This window comes from Sebastes umbrosus, chromosome 11, assembly GCF_015220745.1.
Source record: "Sebastes umbrosus isolate fSebUmb1 chromosome 11, fSebUmb1.pri, whole genome shotgun sequence".
NCBI lineage: Eukaryota > Metazoa > Chordata > Actinopteri > Perciformes > Sebastidae > Sebastes > Sebastes umbrosus.
Window position 1 is genome coordinate 19,964,042 of NC_051279.1, and position 16,423 is coordinate 19,980,464.

Below are 16,423 nucleotides of genomic sequence, written 5' to 3' on the forward strand. Positions count from 1 at the left end.
AGGAGGTGCAGAAGTCAAGTTTTCTCTCAGAACACTTGAATTACAATATGCTGAAAAGTTATTATCGTATTTTTGCCCAATGATGCCAAAAACGTTCTGCCTACTAAAGCTTTAATTGCCATTTTATCCAGCTGTATTCTTATGTATTCCAATAATTTGAGCTTTAACATGTCCTTTCATTTCTTTCAAATCCTCTACAAGGCAAAACAGGAGGAACAGCGTCATGACCTTGGGCTGAATGACACATCCAGCACACTTGAGTCCTTCCTCTGCAGCATCCTGCTGCTCGTGTTGACGGTAATGATGGTCCTTCGAGCTCTGAGTGACAGTAAGTTCAGACTGACAGGTGTTTTCTAGGTCAAGTCAAATTGTTTTTATGAGAGAAAACACATACAGTATATACAGCGCCAACCTCTGCACTGAAAAGTGTTGATTATAGAAATAAGCAAAAGAACACAATTTATAATTTCATGTGTGAGTGGATTTAATCCTCTGCAATAAGAAGAATAAATATGCATAAATATAATTCAATAATCACAGTACATAAGAGTCCAGTGAGTAAAACGTGTATTCAGGATTTATATAGCTGTAGCAAGGAAAGTTATCTACAATAAAAACTTTAAAAACACACAGCGTTAAGCAGACCATTAAACAGATACACCTGAATATCTATACACTGTACGTACTGACAAGCAGAGAAAAGTTTAAGCTATTTAAAAAATCATGTTTGTGTTCTGTGAAATTAAGATTTTGCAAAATACAGCAGCCACTGTTCATACAAAAATATACAATTTCATGTGTTAGCTATGAGTTGAGCGCCATCCACTGGTGGCCAAATAAATTACGACAAAAAGACAGTGAGATTAGAAAAGTGTGCTCCAGTCCATGGTATCCAAGTGCTGTGTTATTTACAAGCAGTTTAGTAAAAATAGTCTTCTTAATATACAGATATTGTCACTCTAGCTACAATAGATTAAACCCCTGAATCACATTATACATCGATTAAGTGTGACGTACACACTGTGGACCATAAAGAGAACTAACAAAGATTGACATAATAACAGTAACAACACCCGAAAAGACAATTATTTGGTATTAAGAATATTGCTGAGAGTTCCTGAGTTAATCCAAGCACCCAGTGATTGAAGTCATACTTAATGTGTACAGTACGTAAAAAAAAAATTAGCAGTGCAGACTTCAGTGGCATCTCTGTGCCGAGTATAAGCCATCGATTACAAATCACCGGAAATGAAAAGGAAAGAGGAATCATTACAGGTTGTACAAGGAACAACTTTGAGCTATACAGTTAAAAAAGTTATTTTTTGGCCCAAGTTTAGCTGAACTCAGAGAACTGACACGACATGGCTCAATTGAAGGAGCTTGTAACGCTCTGTCCGCCTTCACCCCGCTCTTCCTGGACGGTCTACCCCTTCACAGCTCCCCACGGCTGCAGAGTGGCCTGAGGCAGAATGAACTGCGGAGACGGCTGCGGCAAGATGTAGTAGCCAAATACCTGCTGGGGCGGAGGTGGCGGCGGCGGAGGCGCGCACACTGCGTTGAGAAACACTGGAGCGCCCTTCTTGTACTGAGGCCAAACTGGTGCAGGGTGGTAGAAGTACTGGAGGCTGGCGGGGAGCTGCAGATTGGAATGAGTACAAGAGATTAGGAGGGATGCTGGAGAGTTTCCAGCATACACTTTGTCAACATGGGAGGAATCAATGGTACTTTCCTTTCGAGAACATGTAATACGGAAACTTTATCACATTGCAATGAGCTCATATCATAGTAAATAGCTTATGACTAACACACAAAATAGACCAAAATTCAGGGGTTTTATTTATGTATTGAAACACTACAGGTTGTCACTGTAGTTGTGTCATCACACAAAACCATCTCAATAACACAATTAGAGCTGCAATGATTAATCGAGTAGTTGCAAACTATGAAATTAATCGCCAACTATTTTGATAATCGATTAATCAGTTTGAGTCATTTTTTAAGAATAAACAAATCAAAATTCTCTGATTCCACTATTTTAAATGTGACTATTTTCTGGTTTCTTTACTCCTCTATGCCAGTAAACTGAATATCTTTGAGGTGTGGACAAAACAAGACATTTGAGGACGTCATCTTGGGCTTTAGGAAACACTGATCTACGTTTTTCTGCCTTTTTTTAGACTAAACAACTAATCGATTAATCGAGAAAATAATCGTCAGATTAATCGACAATGAAAATAACCGTTAATTGCAGTTCTAAATACAGTGCTGTGGTGTTTTCAATCGTTTTTGAAGCTCTATGACACAGACAAATAAACTAAGCTTTTTTTTTTTTTTTTGCTTATTTTTTCGTAGGATTTCTCTTAACAGTGAGAAAGATATAGAATATCACCAGCCTCATCCCTTAATTGTGAGATGCCAACAGATGGTCCTAAAAGAGAGAAATAAATTACCATATTTCTGACGTATTTGATCTTATTTGGTCCGTCTGCCCGACGCTTCCGAATCCTGGGCACCATTGCTATCGCGTAAGTGTCGCCTTCTGCCTCCTCCTTTATCTTGACGTCCTGCTTCTTTTCTTTTTCTTGCTGTCCCTCCGTCTCGCCATCTTTAGCCTCCTCCTCCGTGTCGCTCGACGCAGTGGAACCGCAATCCGAAGAGGTAGCAGAGTGGTAGTCTGACGTGTCCAGATTTATCGAGTCCACCGAAGTGTCGGCCCGTTTTCCCTCCGCAGCCTCCTTTTCGAAACAGGCTACTGTGAAGGGCCTGCCGTTCTCTGCGGATCTGTGAAGAGGGAATGGATTATTTTAAAATCACACATTTTCACTTCCCACATTTTATTCATCATTTCACAGAACGCATTGCTCATACTCCTTGGCTAGACTGAGCAATGCCTCTTTGTTGTTGAAGTGTGTCTGTGTGTGTCATTCTTCGACTTTGCCTCAGCAGGCCAGCCAGTGACTCACCTCGCACACACCTCCAGTGGGTCGATCCACAGAGTGATCTCACGCGGGAGGCCTAGTTCCTTGGGTGTGAGCTCACTCTCCTCACATGCCCTCAGGATTGACTCATCGCAAGGTGCTCCGTTGTTTATCCGGATACACCTGTGAAGGATTCAACATAAAAGATTGGGGGATCTCTTCCACTGTAACACCGGGTTCTCGCACCACAATAAAGATATCATTCTATGATCTTTGCCACAAAAAAAACTAATTCAGTGGCAATTGTGTACATTTTTCATATAGGTAATTACCTGTATGCCTGGCCTTTGCTGGGGCAGTCAGGGTACCAGTGGTCGTCATATTTGTCAGATAAAAGTTTCTGTAGCTTCTCAGAAAACAATTCTGCTTTGGCCTCACTGAGCTTGCCATGTGCCACAGCCAGGCGTTTGAGGAAGCTGACTCCAGCCTCCACCTCTCTTTTCATGTTGGCTGTAAAAACAGAAGATTTAAAAAAGAAAATCATTTGAGGTCGCCAACAAATTCATCTTGTCGTTTTTGTGTATGACATGTGGCTATGTAATCGCTTTTTTTTTTCAAACCAAAGTGCAAAGAAGTACGTAGTGATTTGAGTTTTTGGTAACAGACTGTGACTTCCCTTCGATGAGATGTATGGGGGTGGGGGCGGGAGCAGGAACTTGAGTTGCAGTGATAACAGCACTTCCCTGTGCAGTTGCCCCTGAGCCTATTTTTATTACCTTGAGCGAAACTCTGTGTTAAAGCGCGTGTAAAAGAGTGCCTGGCATTACACAGCTATGGGCATGGCTCTGTGTTGACAAAAGGCTAGAGTTTTTTATACAGGCAAACGAGATGCAAACTAGCACTGCCGTGTCGACATTGAGGATTTTTTGAAATGCAAATCCAGTAAGCTCGCTGTGCTGTTTATCCTCTGATAGTGTGTATGTTTGGGTTGGTTGCCAATGTCAGCCTGACCAGAGAGAAGAGCGTGTTTTACAAAGGCCAAGGCAATTCAAACTGGTTCAGCGCACTAACATCCTGCTGATGGCCCTGACAAGAAAACCATGCCTTGAACTTTGAGGTGCAGACAGTCATTTGTTATTGTGGCTTTAAACACACCACTTGTTGCTTCAGCCTGTATAATATGTTGTGAGAGAAAATTATTATTTGCCGTGGTAGACGCAGCCACAACCTCCACTTAAGAGCAGCGATGAGCCTGTGACACAACAAGCAAAAGTAGTAGTAACTTTAAGTCCCTAACAAATATGTTTTGCCATTAACCCTAATATAGATGTTCAAATGTTACAGATCGAGTTGGTTAGTAGCCTGTGAGGTAAACGGGGTCAAATAGCATTTTTTCCTCAGGCTGTTGTTGTTGCAGATTCTTCCCTTATATAACTCTGTTTTGTTTTCAACTAAATGTTCATTCCAACAGCCTCCACCAGAAAAAAGGTTATAGATCTTTCTACATGTTGACCTGTCACTTTGTCTCAATCACAAACACAGGTTTTTCTGGAAGGTTGTCAAGTTTCAGATTTCTGCTGCAACTGTAAAGAATGTTAAAGCGTTCTTGTACTTGCATTCCTCCTGATGTCGCGTTAAAGAGGCCACAGGAATACAAAACAGGTAAGGTGTTTAAGCTGACAGTGTGCTCTCAAAGTAGAGCAGGCCAATGTGACGATATAGTGTCAAAACAATATAAAAATGTCTATTGTATAAATTTTTCTATATCGTTTCTTTCCCGATAAAGGCGGATGTTTATTTCATAAAGACTATCTATTTATTGAATTACCAAAGAACATGCTATATAACAATCTGCATCCTATTTCTACCGATTCCAACTCACTGTTGAGTTATATATATACATATTTAAGCAGCTTGTTTTGTCGAAACAGTACAAAAAAAACAAAGATATTCTATTATGACAGAGGACTAACAAATACAGTAAATATTCAAGAAGCTGAACCATAGAATATGGTATATAAGATTTTTTTTAGGTATTTACATTGAAAGATTACTTACGGGATTAATCGATTATTAAAATTGGAGCCGATTCAATTTCTGTCCATCATGTAATCGATTAATTGACTAATCGTTTCAGATCTGAACTAAAGGATAAGCTCCTTTATGGGTTGAGAGAGTTCTGTTTCATGAACTAATGAACCATTTAAAAGCCTGTTAAAAAACACAGAGTCACAAACCTGAAACTGGATGTTTTGAGGATGAACGTTTTTTTCACAGGACAACATGTAATGTTATTAAAATCATTTCTTCTGATAACATGCCACACCCCTCGTACCACTGCTTATTCTGTATAATGTGTTCTATTGAAGACAGCCAAGTTGAGTCATGCTTTCAACTCACTTGCATCATACCAAACCAATGATGCTTGTTTCTAGATACTAGAGGAACTTGATGACATTCACATCACTGATGGTGCTCTGATTACTTAACCTATGCGTGTCAAATGTTTGATCTAATCAGAGGTTTAGTGATGCTTAGAAAAAATAAATAAAATAAAGTCCCGACCATGACGAGCAGAGCCGGCTTCTTAATCTGCACAACATGTTTGCTGTGTGTCTGTTTACTGAACACTGACCTGCCGCCCTTATCACAGACTCTGCTGATACTGTTTTGATTTGACATGTAAAGACAATAACTTGACCCATTTGCAGACTAAGAAGTCAATATAGTTACATTTTATTTTACAGGTCCACAAATGTCATGGTAATTAGGTGATAATTAGCAAGTCATCTGTTTGAAATTCCTTTGGAATTACTGCCAAATTACCCCAATATTAACCTCAAACATTATTTAATAATTATATTCCACTATTTCCCAATCGCTGGTAACTGATTTAATACATTTTCAGGAAAAGAATACAAAGTTAATTGATATGCTTTATTTCCATGTCTGCTGGTAAATAGATGATAATTAGCAAATAAATTCTTTGAAATTTCTTTAAAAAAAAAACTCCCTGAATCATTACATCAGCTACCAGGTTACATTTGTGTAGACAATAAGTCACACAATGGTGAGATTTGTGCCTGATCAGAAGTGTCATCAGCCGCTTCTCAGGCCTAAGGGCCCTATTTTAACGATTATATGCTAATTTAGCATATAATTATTAAATCATGTTTATAATAGTAATTTTCGATACATTTGTAGGTAAATATTGGGGTAATTTGGCAGTAATTCCAATGAAATTTCAAATAGGTTACTTACTAATTATCACCTAATAATACCACACATCTGCTTCAAGGGGTGTTACAATCTGTACATGACCTTTGACCCTCGCTTCAGATAGGGAAAAAAAAAACTTTAAAAAATGGAAGAAACCTCAGGAAGAGCAAATGAAGAGGGATCCCTCTCCCTAGACAGACACTACATGCACTAGATTTGGCCCTAAGAGACACAACAAGAACAGAGTGTTCAGATGTTATTTGGGAGGACAGGCTCTATCCTAGCTTTTGTGTGTCACTCAACAGCTTGTTGCTGTGCTGTGTATTTAGCATACCATAACTTTATAGATGTGTTCAGAAACTAGGTCAAACAGCCTGTCAATTTCGATAAACAGGTCTGAAGAGGGGGTTTGGAAAATGTGATTGACAGTAACAGGTGAAGACATTTCACCTTTTTTTAAACCTGGTTTCGTACTGAAGCTATTCACTGTGGTTTGACAACGAAACTTGTTTTCGCAGTGTGCCTGAAACAAAGGACACAACAAAGCAAGTAAAGGCACAACTGTGAAATCCAAGGAGATGACACGTGTGTGTGTGTGTGTGTGTGTGTGTGTGTGTGTGTGTGTGTGTGTGTGTCTGCTCATGAATGCACATTATAACCAGACAAATTAGAAAAGAAAAGGACGGCTAATTTATTCTTTAGTCTGTTTCTGTTGCTATACAGAGGAAACACCATGCGGGAAATAACACATCTGGGGTTTCTGACAGTGCGGAAACCCCCCAGAGGAAATTAGTAGAAACAAGATTTCGGTAGAGAAAGTAGCGTTCAGTTACCCTATAGGCTATTAACATGGGAATTTAGCATTAACATGCAGCAAATATAGTTTAAAAGCTTTGAAATAGTAATAATAAGGTAGTTAGAAAGAAGTTTTTCTCCTGCGTAATAAACCAGTCATAACAAAAATGTATTATCCAAAAGACATGAAAGACAAAATTGCAACAAACCGGACACAGTAATTGTATTTTAAAACATTCACAACAAAATACAATTAAAGAAAACACAAACACAACACAGTACTCACAATATAATGCGTCCAGTCTGTAAAATACCCAGCAGTCGGTGCGTGTCGTCTCTCTCGTCTCGTGGCTCGTCTGTGCTGATGTGTTGGAGTTATTATTGTCAGCACATGTTGCTTCCTTGTTCTCTGTTCTGTTGCTCTCAGTCAGTGCTGCTGCTGCTGCAACAGAGACGTAACATTACCGTCAGTGTGACTCACTTCCTTTACTCGACGCTGTGAGCAACGATGACTGGCTGCAGCTCAACGAGCGACACCCCAAATATGGGCATCAAGGTAAACAGCTGAGTGAGAGGGATTTCACCATCCAGGCTATATGTTTCATTATACTACAGTGCGTCCTATCCTGTGTTGACATCTGGTGTGTGTGTATCCGTTATTGTAACTCTCTATTAAGGCTATTTTTATCAAAGCCAGGGTTGACAGTGAGATGGTGATCTCATTGTTCTAGATATCCTTTTTTCTTTTTTAAACTTTAACCATTTATCAAAGATGTATATGTTGCAACCTAACAAATTCCTTGTGTTAGATTTTTTACTAATGCCTTATAGATCAGTTGTAAACTAATAAGAACAACTTTTTGGTTGACAGGTTGTGGAAAAACAGGAGTAGAACAATTAACACTCCGATCCTTCACTTAAAGGGACTATTTGTAACTTTCAGAAATGCTTCTTCACAGCGACACCTGTGGCCGTGAAATCAACGAAAGTCAGCGTCGGGCTCGCGCTTGCTCGCTCTGAATATACCTGAACGAGCATCACTCAAAACAGTGAGGCGACACAAGTCAGCTAAAACCACAATATCACTCTATATTTCACCTGCATGGCAGTAATGTTAGCTGACCAGACGAAGGTCTCTCCATGAATCAATGCTGATCCTAGTGTTGGCATATCCTTCTTCAGCCTCCCGACCGCAGTCGGAGGGAAAAGGGGAGATACCGGCACCCGGCCGGAGACAATAACGTTTCTCGCTGCAGAGACCCGTCACTTCACAAGACACGGAAAACCTCTGTTGGTCTGGAGGAGCTGCAGCATTTATTTCTGCACAAACGTCCACTGTACATTCACTAGATATTCTCAAAGCTAAACTAACTATTCTGCAGAGTGTAGTGTGTGCGCATGCACGTGAGGTGGAGCGAGAACACACACATTGTGTGAGTGAAGACAAGCAGGCAGAGGAGTGGTCTGAACAGCGTAGCCACACGCGAGCGTGCATATGCGAGCGCGCATGGGACACCGACCCGGTAGATTTATACCTGTAAAAAGTTAAAAATAGTCCCTTTAAATAATAATATAATATAATAATAATCTTTATTTGTATAGCACCTTTCTATAGTTTCAAAGTGCTTGCACAGATACAATGAAATACAGACAAAATAAAAACAACAATAAAAGAACAAAACATAAAGACGATGACAAAACTAAAACCCGTAACTAGTGGTATCAAAACAATAAGTTACTACACATAAGCCATTTAAAACTTTCTAACCCTTTATCAAAGATTTATATGTTGCAGCGTAACCAATTCCTAGGTTAGATTATTTACTAATGCCTTATAGATCAGTTGTAAACTAATAAGAACAGCTTTTTGGTTGACAGGTCGTGAAAAACAGGAGTACAACAATTAACACTCCGATCCTTCACTTAAAGCTGCAGTGGGTGAAAATGGAGCAAATATGATTTAAAAAAAAGTTATTTTTTTATAAAACGGTCACTATATCCTGACAGTATAGTGTATGAGACGGGTAATCTGTAAAAAAAAAAAAAAAAAAAAAAAAAAAAAAGTGGCTCTGTGTGTTGGATTTATTATGTACAAAAGTGCTTACTATGATCTACAATAACCTGACTGTCGGATTTGTTATGAATAGAGTGAATTGTTGGGAAAGAGAGGAGAGGGAGGTGCTGTTCTTCTTTTTCAAGGCCAAAGGGAGGAAGGAGTCAGAAGGAGATAACAGAAGAAGAAGACATGCAGCAGAAACATCACGTGCCATAAGCTCATGAATATTAATATTGTGTAAACCATGAATAGGCTGGATCAGGGATAGCTCGGGGTTCAGACTTCACGAACTGACCCATGCACTGTATGTTGTCAGGGACATGTTGATTGGATCCAGATATCTGTAAACTCTTTTATTTTTACTTATGCAACATTAATTGTTCGGAATAAATTGTATTATTATGCTTTAACCCGTCTGTTTGGAAAATCTCTTTGTCACACAAGATTAACCAGCACGTAACTGGGCCTTGACCTCTCGGAGGTAGAAGGCCAGTTCCTTCATGTGTCCTCCGGTGCTCTCAATGGCATCTGAAAGAGTATGGAGGAAAACAACCAATCAGAGCCGAGCTGGAGTCTGCTGTCTCGGAGCAGCTGTCAATCACTCCTGAACTCGGATCAAACGGTCAAACTAGGCAGCGCTGATCAAATATGAATCAATATTCTGTTACTGTTGTTACATTGAAACAACAGAGAAATAATACATCACACACAAGTTTCCAAACTTTTTTTCCCCAGTTTATGTGTAAGAATTTACAAACAGTCCCTTTAAAAAGTAAATTATCCTCTGATTTACAGATATCTCGATACATCCATGGCTATATGGACTCTTGTGGCGTTTTCGGTCCAAAATGGCGGCAGCGCTACCGCAGCGCCATCTAGCGGCCGTTGTCAAAAAAACACCAGAGTTTCGCCCAGATGCCTCAAGCACATGCTGCTTTTTTTTTTTTTTTAGCCCGTGCTGTCATTTTGCTCATAGTTGGTGGAAGTTAGTAACTGAACACAGGAGTTGAGTTGAACAGGTAAGTCGGATAATCACCTGTGTTAAACTGTGTTGGAAATGACAAATTGTAAAATTGTGTAATTGTCTGGTTTTAGTAAAATAGCCTAGTTGTTTCTAAAACCATTGGTCTCCACCGTGGCTCTTTAGCAGCTATACATGCTCCTCTATGTTCACCAGCTAGCTGGCTGGCTAAATGCTCTATTATAAGCTTGATTTAGAGGAATTTGAACAAATCCTCCTCCTATCACACCTCGTCTCACACAACTTTTAGTTGGTGGCTGTGACTTTAGTGAAATCAAAATCCCAAACAAAACAATTAGAAATATGTTTAATCACATGTCATACCCTATAGTATCTTACAGAAACTCAATTTCACAAATCTATCAGAAAGAAACTATTCATGTTACAAACTAAATATCTAAAATTCCCTATAACTCCCAAAGCAAAAGAAATCCATTGTGTGTATCACCATCCATCCAGTGATGTGTTGCGACAAAAATTTGGAATTGAAACCAATAACTGTGTATTTTGTGATGATACTGAAACTACTGATCATTTATTTTTTTCATTGTATGTATTCTGGAGCTTTATGGCTTCTGATATACATGACTGGCTTTTCCCAAAAGTTTCTCATCTGGGGAACTTCTCTCAAAAGGACATTGTTTATGGTCTTTGTCATGGGCAATAACAAAGATGACTTTCAGGTGAATAACATTTTCATTCTTGGAAAATTTTATTTGCACAAATCCAAGTATATGAAAGTGAAACTTATAGGTTTAATGTGTTTCATTCTGAGTTTCTTTCTTACATAAAAGACATTAAAGTCATGAAATACATATTGTTTGTACATTTGAATTTGTTCAATAAAAAAAAAAAAAATGTTCACCAGCTAGCTAGCTAGCTAAAAACTCCTCTGGTAATAATGTATAATATTTAGTTGGATGATCATAAGTTAAATCATTTATATAATATTTATCTGCAAAGTAATCAGTAATTATTGCTGTCAGATGATTGTAGTGGAGTAAAAAGTAACGTTACAATATTTTCCCCTAAAACATATTGGAGTAAAATATTAGGTCAAAAGTACAGCACAAGTGCTAGTTTCCCTTGCTCTTATGTAGGTTGGCTTTTATGTAGGTTTCCAGTGGGTGAGTAAACATTGTAACTGCATTGGATTGTAAAACTGTAAAGGATTACTGCTTTAATGAAAGAATGAATGAATGAATGAATGAATGACTTTATTTCAAACATAAAATAAATAAAAACAGATACAAAATAATAACAAACAAAACAAGAGTAATAGTGTCCAAAAAGGAGTAGGTAGAAGTAAAACTTATATTTCCCTATACCCCTTTCTCATTTCTCCTCTAATAACTCATATATCATAGAATGATAATATAATATAATATAATATATAGACTATCCCAGATTTATTTAAATCCCAAATTAAATATATGAACAGCATCCCAAGTTTATTTACAACCCACATATCCATCCGGAGTTAGAAAAGTAGATATAAACCAACCCTTAACACAACCCTTATCACAACTCTCCCTCTTCCATATACCTCCCAAAAATATCTTTTGTTGTATAGCTTTTTAAAGTGATTTATATTTGTGCTCCGCTTCAACCCATCACCTAACCCATTCCACAAATCCACCCCACAGACTGAAATACACAAACTCTTCTTTGTTGTACGAACACAAAGCTTTTTAAAATTACATTTTCCTCTTAAATAATAACCCCCCTCCTTGTCACAAACAGTCTTTGAATTTTACCCGGAAGTGAATGATGTCTTGCTTTGAACATAATTATTGCAGTTTTAAATTTGACCAAATCCATGAATTTCAATGCAGTTTTAACAGTTCTCCTAATGTCTTAAATGTGTTTTTGGATCAATACAGTTCTTGTGTTTCGCAAAGGAATTGACACCATTGAGCCTGTTTAGATATATCTGAGCTTAATTTCAAATAATTGTACCATAAACTGTAGTTGTGTCTTAACACACCCAGTGCTCTCTTTGACCACAGAGCTCCAGCCATAACAAGCTCTGAGTCAGTCTATATGTTGAAGATCAATAAAGCATCCATAAATACCAGCAGTTCACAGCAACACAGACTGAAAGACTGCAGCTCTGAATCACACAGTGCATATTCGTATCATATTAACAATATAGTACTGCACAGTGTTATTCTCTACCTTTAAAACTGTCCTGCTATGATGTAATGATTTACTTTTTAGCAGTGGGTTAAGTATTTAGATCCTTTACTTGAATAATTGTAGAAATACTTCAATTTAGTAGAATTAAATTCTAATTTTCAAAGTTAAAGTATGGAAGTATTATGAGCTACTTAAAGCATCAAAGTAAACATACTCCTAATACTGAATGACCAATTTCAGAGTATTATATTATTATATATATTATATTATTTTTATAATTGCTAATGTGCTCGTGTGTAAGCATCATTTAAATGTTGCAGCTGATAGGAGTTTATAATTAATAATTCATTGTTGGGTAGATTGTAACTAAAGCTGTGAAATACAGTAAATGTAAAAGTACTATGTTTCCCTCTTCAATGAGGGAAATACCAAATTGTCATAAAATTTTTGATATTCAAGTAAAATATAAGAACCTACAAGAAAGTAAAGTGTTAAATGTTACTTTCCACCACTGTGTTTTAGTTGGTATTGATCAGTTTGTTGCATTTCACTCCTGACCAGCCACTGTGTGTTTCTCTTTGCGACCGCTAGAGGGCAGGCTGGTTTCTTCTCTCAAATTTCATCCAGTTAAAAGTGGTGGCTTCATGTTTCTGAACTTAAGTGACAAAAAAGACTCAAGAATCTAAAGCACATTGCACTTAAACAAAGAGGAAACATCTTCTCTTTCTCAGGCTTCACAGCTACATAATCTCTGTTTCAATATAAATCCTACATGCCGTTAACAGTAGACATTAAACGCACATCCAGTCCATGTATATCCATTCATTATTTAACTCTTTGCATTATTTGTATTATTTACAACTTGCAGAACCCTTGACTTGTGTATAGACTTTTTTATTTTATTGATGGTCATTGATGCTTTTTATATATATTTAAATAATATATACACCTATTTCTTCTCTACTTGTATACAGCCCTGTCTATTCTTTACCTTTATTTGTCCAGCTTTGTTGTCCAGAGATGCAAAAAACTGAGTCAAATTCCTCGTATATGCACATGTATTTGGCGGTGAAGGTGATTCTGATTTAAATTTCTCTTCAACTCCTGCCTGTGTCAGCAACTATCATCAAACCCAACCATCACCCCTCCATTTGTATGTCTTTTAGTCAAATATCAGACTCAATTTTTATTGGAAATATTGTGTTTTTGCAGGACCTTTGAAGGAATGATGTCAATTTCTTGGGTGTCTCTCTCATTTATCCTATGAATTTGTACTTCCGTTTTGCTACACACACGTGCATGCCCAATTCCTTTCTTTTTTTCACACTCATTTACTCATCATCACTCGGTTTCTTTGTCTGTTTGGATTTTAGTTTTTCTTTTTTTCTTTCTCCCAGCAGTTATAGTAGTGTGTGTGTGTTGGTGTCAGTGCAGGTACACTGAGGACACTGTGTCAGCTCTGTGTGGATTTTTTTTCTCCACTCCTGCCGCTACTGGATCACATTCCCTGTCCCAGATGCCAACTCAAGAGTAAATTATTGCTCTGAGTATGTACGAGAGAGATAGAAATAGATAGATGGAGAGAAAGAGAGACATGAGTGGAATGAGAGAGGTAGAAAGTGTTAAAGAGTGGGTGTCGTTGATATTGATTAGCATTGTTTTGACTACAGATGGAAATTAAATTGCATTCTCTGTCTTTGTTTCCCTTCTGTCTGTCTCTCTCTCTCTCTCTGTTTTGCTCTCGTTGACCTCCTTCCCACTCCATCTCCTTGAGCTGAACCTCTGTACGCAATTCATGTTGTTAACTATAAGACCAATTAATTTTCTCAGAGAGTCACAGGTCGTTCAGCTTCTTTCTTTCTCTTCTTCTAATCCTAACGTCGCTTCTGCACAAGTTTCTCCATCTGGAAAACGATTGATTTTCCCTGACAGTGTGTCATTTGTGCTCCTCAAACACTGGCTAGTATTCTGCGGTGATAATGGGAACGCAAACCGGGACACTTCATACAAACACAGACATTTTTTTTTGTTATGTACATATCTCTCACAAGTGTCATGCTTTTGTGGATAAGTATTGGAAATGAAACCGCTTGACCTCGAAATGTGATCGTTCTTTTTTCAGGAGTAGCTTCTCTCTGAACGCGTCTGGCGGTATCAATGAAGCCCACACGCATACACCACATGCAGCCTGCTTCGCCTTTAAAAACATATTGATTTCTCTCTTTTGCAGGGAGCTTAATGCAATCGATCGGCCAGGCCCTTTCAAGATCAGCGCCAGTATAAGCATCTCTTCCCCTAACACACATGCTGCCTCTTTCCCCTCAGGTAATGACTGTCCTTGGGCTGGGGGAATAGTTTGTCTGCATTAAGAGAGAGAAATGTTTCTCGTGGCATCCAGTCCCTCTCCGTCCTCTCTGGTCCGCCAGTAATGTGGTTAAGCATGGAACGTGTATTTGCCTCTTTGACAAAAGGTATGAGCGAATGCAGCACACACCTCCTTTGACCTTTATCTTCCGCCCATCCCCCCCTCTCCCTCCTCCTCCTCTCCACCTCTCAGTGGGTCGATACCTATTTGTATTTGCAATGCATTAGACGCAGTGCCCTCTTTTTAGATTGAAAAAGTTGGCTTTTCTCACTTTGGCGCCTTGCAGGCAAACCACACCAATAAGACATTATGAACATTTTCCACAATTTTCTTGTCTTTTCAAGGCACATTAAAGAAACCGTGTGTAACATTTCGGGGGATCTATTAGCAAAAATGGAATATATTATTCATAACTATGTTTTCATTAGTGTATAATCACCTAAAACTAAGAATCATTGTGTTTTCGTTAGCTTAGAATGAGCCCCTTATATCTATATAGGGAGCAGGTCCTCTTCACGGAGTCCGCCACGTTGCTCCGCCATGTAGAACGTCCCAGAACGAACAAACCAAACACTGGCTCTAGAGAGAGCCTTTCATGTTTTTACCTTACCTGAAGGCCACCGTGGTTCTCAGACTTGATTGTGAAACTGCGGCCACAGAGTGCAAAACCGTGGTACTGCCGGCTGCGGTGTTATTATGGTGAGGCGAACGGCGTTAACACAGTTTTGCACTCGGCGGCTCACGTTACCGCAGTCTTGGAAAGGGAGGAGGGACTGGAGGGGTACTCAGTTGGTTGCAATCTGCAACCACACCACTAGATGTCGCCAAATCGTACACAATGTGCCTTTGTTTTAAGATCAGTGTAATGACATTCATCTGTCTGGTTAGTGCTTAAAACAGAAATTAAGACTTATTCTAATGCTCATTTAAAGATGCTGGATCAAGCTAAGAAATAATTAAGAGAGACCCATAGTCCCAGCTGTGTGAACCCTCTAAGAGGTCATGTAATGGTTAATAAGATGAGAAGGAAAGAGGGAAAAGAAATATTTCTGCTCCACAAAATGATGTGGAGAAGATAGAACCTTCTCTCTTCTGTAACAAGATGTCCTGAGAAGGCATTGTTTGGCAATAATGGGTAACAAGCCAAAAAGGTTAGGAACCAGTGAAGTATTGTGTGAGGGACAAAGCTTATATAGATATTGCAATTAACACAATTGATATTTTTGATCAGTGAATTCAAAGTACACACCATTTTAAGCTGCTAAAATGTTTCAGTAATTCTTAAATAAGACTAGTTCTAGCATTTCAGAGAAAAAAAACGTCTCCCAGCCTCACTTTGATTTTGCAGACGGCCCTTCAGTGTTGGGGTTCAAGTGCGGTATGTGCATGCCATGTTGACATTTTCCCTCCTCTCATGTTTTCTCTGTAGATAAGACAGCCTTATATCCACTCTTATATCTTATTGATCTAAGCCTCAGACAGGATTAAATCAACAAGGGAGTCATTTCTCACTATTTAATTTGGTCGGTGACTTTTTAATTGCCCATATTTCAGTCCCTCTCCTTGGTTCACATGGTCGCAGTCTAAACACAAGCATACAGTACAGCTCGGACCATCTTCTAAGTGCATTAGGAATAAACAATACAATACAGCAAAAAGGATAACTAATGAATAAATCAATAATTGTGAAATAAATATTTATTTAAGAACATTACCTTTCAAGTGATTTCCTGCTTGTACTGTACCAAACTTCTGCTTTCTGTTCTGTTTTTTTAAGAGTAATTTCCTTTGACTTTGAATCCCCAAAATGTCCATACTGATGATGTTTTGAAACTCAAACGTGAATGTGAAACTCCAGCCCGCTTTTAGGTTTTCAAAATAAGAGGAAGTGAGCTGGGAAACTCTGGGAT

At 38.5% G+C, this 16,423-nt stretch overlaps 1 protein-coding gene across 1 annotated transcript; it reads right to left on the reverse strand.

Annotated features, from left to right (window-relative positions):
* Window positions 1-349: 349 nt before the first annotated feature.
* si:dkey-79d12.5 (protein BTG4) lies at window positions 350-7,377 on the reverse strand. Its single transcript, XM_037785826.1, has 5 exons — window positions 7,219-7,377; window positions 3,251-3,428; window positions 2,964-3,101; window positions 2,451-2,781; window positions 350-1,636 (listed from the first exon to the last, which is right to left on the reverse strand). Exons 2-5 carry the CDS (start codon window positions 3,421-3,423, stop codon window positions 1,424-1,426), a joined length of 855 nt encoding a protein of 284 aa, XP_037641754.1. The 5' UTR covers window positions 3,424-3,428; window positions 7,219-7,377; the 3' UTR covers window positions 350-1,423.
* Window positions 7,378-16,423: the final 9,046 nt, after the last annotated feature.